The following is an 8736-nucleotide window of genomic DNA, read 5'->3' on the forward strand; positions in this document are numbered from 1 at the left end:
AATTAGAGCCCGGCACCGGTCTTTCCTTGGGGTCCGCCCCACCCTGTGAGTGGCAGCAGGCGCAGCCGATGAGCAGAGCCCGAGCATACGCGGGGCGGGGTTACGCCAGGAGGAGAGGAGTACGCGCTGGAACCAGCTGAGCCTGAAATTGGAATCTCCAACAGTCCATCTTCCCAGATGCCAGGAATACCCTCCGGGCAATTAAATCTGATAATTCGGGCCGCTTTAGAGGAAGTCTGGGGGCGATTCAAACTTCTCGGGAAGTGCGGTTGGAAAGGGGGGGTTGGTTGCTGGTGACATGCCTCCCACACCGTCTCTGCCACACCGCAGATGGAAAATCCGGTCCAGAAGTTTCCAAGCAGGACCTTGTCATGTCTTGGGGCTGGGCTGAGTTATTTTGAGTGTGTGTGGGGGTAGTGGAGGAGTGTTTCAGGTGGCCTGCTTAAGGAAAGTCGATCCGGTGCGCAGGGGACTTGACCCAGAGACAGTCGCCCCCCCAACCTCACCTGGACAATGACCAAGGTGCAGAGGTCTTTTCATCTTCCCAAGAAGCAAGATCCAGGGGGCTTCTAAGTTCAAGTCCCAGCTGCTTGACTTGGGGCGAGGGGCGGCCCCTCTGTGAACCTGGCTCCCCCTTCATGTGTAAAAAGGGTGGAGAATATCCTCTGCAGGATCATTGGAGGAGATGGGGTGGTGAGTGTGGTTTAGAAGCCAGGGGCATGGGACCTTGGAGCCATGCCACCTGGGTTCCAATCCCAGCCCCCTTCCCATTGTGTGACCTTGAGGGTGACAGAACCTCTTGCCTGTCAAGTGTCCTGCCAGATCAAGGCAGGGCTTTCTGGGAGTGGATCCAGCCAAAAAGGATCCAGTGTGGGTGTGTGGACAGTGAAAGTGGATGTAATGAGCCCCTCGGGTCTCAGTTTCCCAGGCGTGGGTGTTCTTGGCCCTTAGGTGCCTCCCTCCCTGGGACCTGGGTGTAGGGCACTGAGCCAAACTAACCATTTCCAGGTGTTGAGCTAGTTCCTATGTCTTTCCAATGGGGACAGTCAGTGCTACATAGCAAACAGTGCCTGGCACAGCCTCCACCGTGGGTGTTGAGGGATCTGATCGTCTAAACTGCCGGGGGTGGCAGGGCCTCAGAAAAACCTCTGCAGTTAAGCTTCAATAATCCGTCAATTTTTTAGGCATTTACTGATTCAGGATATTGAGATGTACATGGCATGAATGCCAGCCTCCAGTGGGGAGACCTACGCTTGGAGAGTGGCCTGGGGGTCATATCCTGCGCAGGCCGAGCTCCTCTACACCCCGCGGTTCTGCTGGGGCTGCCCATTCACCCCTCACTCATTCTTTCCTTGTCACCTCGCCCCACGTTCCCCGGACTCAGCCGGCTGTATCCGTGAGACCGGGGCATTCGCCGAAGCACGGACGCTCTGGTTGACCCAGGACTCGCTGTCCCTGAGCTGTAGCCTCCCGGCTTGGTGGTGGCGGGGGCTGGGCGCTGATGATTCCTACCAACTCAGAGACCCCACCTTCAGTCCCCAAGCTTCCTGGGTGTCCAGTCGCCGGTCGCACGCACTTTACCCGGCTCCTTCCCGAGCGCCGCGGGCGGGGCAGGGGCAGAGTCCGCCCCCTCCCCTGGGGCTGCCCCGCCCCGCCCGTCGCTCCGCTCCGCTCCCCTCCCCTCCCTCGCTGGGCCAGGCTAGGCGGCCATGTGACTTTGTGGCCGGGCCTGGACGCGACGGGACGCGCCGGGACGGGCGTCGGGGGTCGCGGGCGCTGCCCGGGGCGGGGGCGGGGGCGGCATGGAGCGGAGGTGGGTCTTCGTGCTGCTCGACGTGCTGTGCGTGCTGGTCGGTAAGAACCGTGGGACCCCGGGAGTGTGGGGAGACCGTTCTCAGGTGTCTCGGGGGAGGACCCCTCTGCTCACCTTCCTGGGCGTGTACCCTTCCAGCCTCAGTTTACCCTACCCGTGCTCGGCTCTGGAGTGGGCCATAAACGGCGTCCGGGTTGGCAGCCCCGCCCGGGACAGCAGGAAGTCGCCGCCGGGGCGGCAGGCGCCCCCACTCCCGCCGAGTCCCGCGTTCCCGTCGCGCCCTGCTGGGGCGGTGATTCACACGGGCGGCGGCCCCGGTCGGGGCGGGCCGGAGCAGGGGCTGCGGTGCGGGTCCCTGCCGGGAGGACCTCCACGCCCCGGGCCCTGGCTCGGCTTTCCCAGCGGACTCGGGGAGAGCTAAGGCCTGGCCCGGGACGCACAGCTGGTGGGTGGGATTTGAACCCGCGCAAGCGGATAAACATAGACAGAAAGCTGGGCCCCGGGCTGCGGGTGAACCGCGGCCTGGCCAAACCTGTTGGGTGGCTTTTAGGGCCAGGTTGGTGGAGGGGGCAGCCCGAGGCCCCTCCCATCCCCTCCCCTCCCCTCTCCCAGGGTCCCAGGAACAATGGCTGAGTGTTTGCTCTGTGGCTGTGAGGGCAATGGCCTCGGAATTCTACCCCCAGCGGGGGGAGGGGCCCCTGCGGCAAAAATTCCCCCTGCCCCTCAGTCTGGTTCTTGCCCTTCAGGCCAGCACGGAGGAGGGGACTGAGACCGAGGCATGGAGTGTTCAGGCCTGATGGATGGCAGAGGCCAGGCCCCACTCCCATGTCCCAGATGAGACCCCTTTTGGGATGGGCTGGGTGGCAGGAAGAAGACCCCTGGGCACCAGATTCTGAGTGCCTGTGTTATTATTTATTTAAATATTTGTGTGGCACTTACTGTGTGCTAGGCGCTAAGCAACACCAATAATTGAACCTTTTTCTCCAAACAGCCTGTGAGGGACAAGCTTTTATGACCCCCAGTTCCATCCCAGAGAGGTCATGCGGGAGGCAGAGTTGAGATTAAGTTGCGTGTTGCAGCTGGCTGGCTGGCTGTGTGCCAGGGGTTGGTGGCTCCAGCAGATTCTGCTCCTCGTTCTAGAAGATTCAACACAAACAGTTCAGTTTTAAATGGTGACAAGGACCTTGAGGGATGACATGAGGTCAGGGAGGCCAAGTGGAGGGAGGCCCTGATTTTAGTGCACGGAGCTCTCCTTCCCAAATCCCAGGAAAGCCAGGGCTCCGATTGGGGTGCCTGAGTCTCCAGTGGAAGGGGGAGGGGACAGGAGTTGGGAGCCTGACTTCCCCTTCCAGGAATCCCGTGTGACTTGACTTCCCAGCATCTTCTACCCAAGACCCCCACTCACACACACACAGCTTTGGGAGCCTCCTTTTAGGCCTGTCTGCCTCCACCCTTGCCCCCACTCATGGCACCAGGGGGATCCTGTAAAAATGGGCTCCATTCCTCTGCTTCAGAGACCCTGTAGGCCTCCTGTCTCACTCTCAGCAAGACTCACATTCTCGCATCGTCCTCCATCCCCCTACCCGCAACCCAGTCCTTGTCGGTGCTCCGACTCCCCAGGCTGGTCCCACCTCCAGACCTTTGCACTGGCTGTTCCCTGTGCCTGGCACTCTTCCCCGGAGCTCCCTGAACTTCCTCATCTCCAAGCCACCTTCTCTGTGGCCTACTCTACAATCCCTGGTGAAAGGTGCAGCCACCTCCCCTGATTACAGTCGTCATTTCCTTATTCTTTATTTGTAACCCCTCTTGGCTGCCTGAGGTCAACCTCTGTTTTCTTCACTGAGTCTTTACCCAGATTCAGCATCAAAGGTGCGCGACACCATCACTGCAGGGTCCCTGGGGCCCTTGAATTTGGCCTGTTGGGGAGGAGTTAGCCCTGCTGTCCCCCTTCTCTGGAATCCAGGCCACAGAAGAGCCACACCCTTTTCCTCTTGTCACCTGCCTGCGGGGGGGAGAGCAAAGGACACTCTGGTGGAGTTTGGCTCTGTGCACCTCCCCGTAGAGCAGGGAGTCCTCTGTGGGAAGGGGGGAGGGGTTTTGGTTGAGCAGGGCCTCAGTGCCCAGGTAACTTAACCTTTCATAACTTGGTCATGACTGTGGTTTCTGAATGTGTCTTCTTCAGACTGAGCTCCCAGGTCTGGTCTGTCTTGGTCACTGTGTGGCCGGCTCAGGGACAAATGAGAATGCAAACATCTCAGCTGGGAAAAACAGGAAACCCTCTCTTTTAACAGATGCTTATTAAATGCCTGCCTAAGCTCCAGGGGACTCAGCCTTGAGCACCATGGTCTCCCCATCAGGGGCTCACAGATGGGTGGAGGAGGGGATTCAATCAAGTGTCAATGATTACGCAGGGACAAGAGCAGGAAGAACTGAAATTTCATTCTAGGAGAGAGATTACTTGGGCGGGACAGTTAGGAGGGGGCAGTAAAGTTGAGGCTGGAGGGAGTTAAAAACGTTTTGGGCAGAGAGAACACGGCACTCTTCCCCAGATCTCCCCTGAACTCCCTCACCTCCGAGCCACCTTCTCTGTGGCCTGCTCCACAATCCCTGCTGAAAGCTGAGGCCGGGTCCTGGAGCGGGTGCTGTCTTGCTTTATTCAAGGAACAGAAAGGAGGGGGGAGGGGAGTGAGTGAGGGAAGAGGGTAGGAGATACGGGGTGGGGGTTAGACACTGGGCCTGGGGGGGACATCTGAGGATGACGGGGAGCCGAGAGACGGTTTTAGTGGTGCGTGTTGAGGGAGACTGAGGCAGGCATGCAAGCTCCAGGAGGAGGCTGGTCGCTACGGCATGGGAAGAAACCTGTGGCTACATGGCTCCTCTCCCCTACTCCCAGCCTCTCTGCCTTTCATCATCCTGTCGCTCGTGAATGCCCCGTACAAGCGAGGGTTCTACTGTGCTGATGACTCCATCCGGTACCCATACCGTCCGGACACGATCACTCACGGGCTCATGGCCGCGGTCACCATCACCACCACCGTCATCCTTGTAAGGCAGGAGGGGCCTGTAGGGCTGGACCGTCAAGCATCTGCCCTGGGTGGTATTTGTGGGGAAGAGGTCCCCCTTTGGAGTTCCCTGTTTCCCCAGTGGCCTCAGGGAAGCCAGAAATCCTAAACCCCTTTCAGTGGGAAGGACCAAGCCAGTGCCTGGCGGGGACCCCACCGCTGCTGCTCCAGTCTCACCCTGAAGCTTCCGGGCTGACCCCTTTGCAGGTCTCGGCTGGGGAGGCCTACTTGGTGTACACAGACCGCCTCTATTCCCGCTCCGACTTCAACAACTACGTGGCTGCTGTCTACAAGGTGCTGGGGACATTCTTGTTTGGGGCTGCAGTGAGCCAGTCCCTGACAGATCTGGCCAAGTACATGATCGGTCGGCTGCGGCCCAACTTCCTGGCAGTGTGTGACCCCGACTGGAGCCGTGTCAACTGCTCCGTCTATGTACAGGTGGAGAAGCTGTGCAGGGGAAGCCCTGCCAACGTCACGGAGTCCAGGTGGGTGCCGGAGTAGCATCGCTCTGGGTGATGCTGGGGGAGCCCAAGCCACGGACACTCCCACTCCTGGGGGGAGAGGGGGGCCCTCAGAAGCTGGATATCGAAGGGCGACTTGCCAGATGGAGGAGAGTAAGGAGGTGCTTCAATGGGCAGAGAGACAGGGTGGGGGTCGGCAGGGAGGCGCCTGTGGCCTTGGGTCCTGCAGACAGGGAGGCAAGGCGGGGCTGGGGTGTCCGGCCCCGGAGCGGAGCCGTCGGTGTTCAGAGGGGCGGCCCGCCTCCCCTAGTTTTCAGGCCCCACTCTTGTGCTTTCGCTCTGTCCTCCCACCTCTGCTGAGAAACTTGTCACTTAATTGACCTCCTTATTTTTCTTTTTAAAAACTTGAAATAGAATTCACATAGCATAAATTCACTAATTCAACCATTTTAATGTGTACACTTTATTAATTTTTAGTACATTCACAATGTTGTGCAGTCATCTCTACTATCTTATTCCAGAAGATGTTCATCACACAAAAAAGAAACTCCATGTCCATTAGCTCTCTCCCCTCCCCCATAATAGGTCAGTTGGTAACCACTCCCCTATTTTCTGTCTCTGGGTTTACCTATTTGGGACATTATATACATGGAATCATATACTCTGTGGCCTTTCTTGCCTGGCTTCTTTAATGTTTTCTAGGTCTCCCATATTGTAGCTTCTGTTAATTTTTGCTTCATGTATTTTGGGGCTCTGTTGTTAGGTGCGTGTATTTTTGTCATTGTTGTATCTTCTTGATTGATTGACCCTTTTATCACGGTGTAATGTCCTTTCTTTCCCCTAACATTTTTTTGTCTCAATGTCTGTTGTGCCTGATAGTAGTCTAGCATAGCCATTCTGGCTGACTTTTGATTACTGTTTGCATGGAAATTTTTTTCATTCTTGTACTGTCAACCTATTTGTGTCTTTGAATCTATTGTGAGTCCATTATGTACATCATATAACTAGGTATTTTAAGAATACATTCTCTACTCTCTGCCTTTTGGAGAATTTAATACAGTCACAGTAATGTAATTACTGATAAGGAAAGACTTCTATAATTTGTTATCCACATATTGTACGTATTTTTGTTTTGCTCTGTTTTAAAATTTCTCCATTACTGCCTTCTTTACTGTTAAATAGGTAATTTCTTATGCAAAATGTTGGCAGATATTTTGCTTCTTTGATGTGTAGGTTAAAGTTTTTCATCATCTTTGGAGACTTTTCAGCCCTTATTTCTTCAAATGTTCTCTCTGTCCCCTTCTCTCTGCCCTCTCTTTTGGGACTCTCATTATGTCTGATGCCAGCCATGTTTCCATGTAAAATTCTGCCGCGGATTGCGTGAGCTCAGCGGAAGGGGACAGGGGACCGGGGGCTGTGGAAGGAAGAGAGGCCGAGTGAGCTGTCTGGTCTCGGAGCACGGGCTCTTGGGCTCTGTCCTCCGCACAGCCCTCCTGAAGCTGGCCGCCTCTCCTTTCCTAGATTGTCTTTCTACTCTGGACACTCCTCCTTTGGGATGTACTGCATGATGTTCTTGGCGGTGAGTTGGTTCTTCTGTTCCTTGCTTGGTGTGAAACCGTGGCCCCTCTGCCGGGCCTCAGTGTCTGCTTCTGTAAAGCAGGGTGGGTAGAGGAGGTGACTGGTCAGGCCAAGTGGTTTGTTCATGAAAACTGGAGGCCTGAGGTGTTCTGGTTCCGTACTGTCAGCCTTGGAGCTGCCTCTGTGCACTGGCCGTGGGGTGAGCCTGGCAGGCCCCTGGGCTCATGGCCGCCCCCCGGCCCCCAGCTCTATGTGCAGGCGCGGCTCTGCTGGAAGTGGGCCCGGCTGCTGCGGCCCACGGTGCAGTTCTTCCTGGTGGCCTTCGCCCTCTATGTGGGCTACACCCGCGTATCTGACCACAAGCACCACTGGAGTGATGTCCTCGTGGGCCTCCTGCAGGGAGCACTGGTGGCCGGCCTCACCGTGAGCTCCTGGGCCCCAACTTTCTGCCCTGGGACTCTTACCCTTTCTTCCCTTTCCTGGTCCCTAGTCCTCTCCTGTTTTCCCCCGAAAAGCCCAGTCCGCCCATCCCAGGTTCTGCTTTTCTCATTGCCCCCTACCACAATACCCATCCCCTCTTGGGTTCTACCACCCTCACCCCACTTTTCCCAGGGTTCCCATTCCCCACCCCCACCCCCACCCGGGTCCCACCCCTACTCCTGCCCAGCCAGCTTTTGCCTCCTTTCCTCACGCAGGTTCGCTATATCTCTGACTTCTTCAAAACCCGGCCCCCGCAGCGCTGCCTGGAAGAGGAGGAGCTGGAACGGAAGCCCAACCTGTCCCTGACGCTGACCCTGGGTGAGGCTGACCGCAACCACTATGGGTACCCAGTCTCCAACTCCTGAGGCTGGAAGCCGCCCAGGCAGGGCCCATCTGTGCCCGCAGCTGGGACTCAGGCTGCGTGTGGGTCTGCAGGTCGCAGTGCTGGCAGGGCCCTCACCTGGGGTGGCGATGAGGGCTCTGGACAGGCTCCAGGTGCCGCCGGCTGGTTCACAGAGGGGTTTCTATTAAACCAACCTCCTGTGCACTGGACAAGGGGTCTGGGATTGGCCAGGGTAGCCCTAATGTTTGGATGGGAGACCCTCCGTTATGCATAGAGCTCCCTCAGTACCCTTTCGTTTGTTGCTTTAGGGAAGGGACCAAGAGATCGGGATATACGCAGTTTTGTAAAATGTAATGTATTTGTGGATTTTTAGTAAAATAGGGCATTTGCTCGACAAATGTTATCAGCACCTCTGTTCTTCCGGCCATTCTGGGGGCAGCAAAGGGAGAGACCCTCCCTTGTTGGAAGCTCAACTGAGCTCAGCTGTTGGAGTAGTTGGTGAAGTCAACAAGACTAATGAAAGTAATAGCCAAGTCTTTAATCAGCCATTTCTTCAAAGGGCTCTGGTTCCTTTTAGTACAGAATGGTATTGAAAACCTAACATCGTGTGGGAGGTAAATGTGCTCAGCTGACCATGCAGGGAAATGTATGTGTGTATTCCAGCCTATGTATACACACCTAATCATAAAGATTTCTATGTGGAATCATCTGTGTCCATATTAAGCTAAAGATGAATTTATACTGTTGTCTGCAGCCTGATTTTCTATCACGTGGACACTGTAACCTGCTCCCCTTGCTCATCGGTAACTTCTCACTCCAACAAATGAGAAACCTGGCTCCCACCACCTGCCGTTTATTTAATTCATTCCTCCATTCCACATTATATATAGAGTGGTTTCAGAGCAGTAAACTACCCTCAAGGGAGATAACTGTATCAAATAGAGCCCGCTGTTAATGTGCGGCACATTTTGATTTAGTCCACAGACTCTTCATTTTCAG

At 55.9% G+C, this 8736-nt stretch overlaps 1 protein-coding gene across 1 annotated transcript; it reads left to right on the top strand.

The window, feature by feature from the left end:
• Positions 1-1802: 1802 nt before the first annotated feature.
• On the top strand, positions 1803-8372 carry PLPP2 (phospholipid phosphatase 2). The gene is made up of 6 exons (XM_054575907.1): positions 1803-1854; positions 4707-4858; positions 5083-5360; positions 6858-6915; positions 7161-7337; positions 7610-8372. Exons 1-6 carry the CDS (start codon positions 1803-1805, stop codon positions 7757-7759), a joined length of 867 nt encoding a protein of 288 aa, XP_054431882.1. The 3' UTR covers positions 7760-8372.
• Positions 8373-8736: the final 364 nt, after the last annotated feature.

The sequence above is a fragment of the Pteronotus mesoamericanus genome, unplaced genomic scaffold (assembly GCF_021234165.1).
Source record: "Pteronotus mesoamericanus isolate MK-2021 breed Mesoamerican mustached bat unplaced genomic scaffold, CSHL_Meso_final contig_32, whole genome shotgun sequence".
NCBI classification, from domain to species: Eukaryota; Metazoa; Chordata; class Mammalia; order Chiroptera; family Mormoopidae; genus Pteronotus; species Pteronotus mesoamericanus.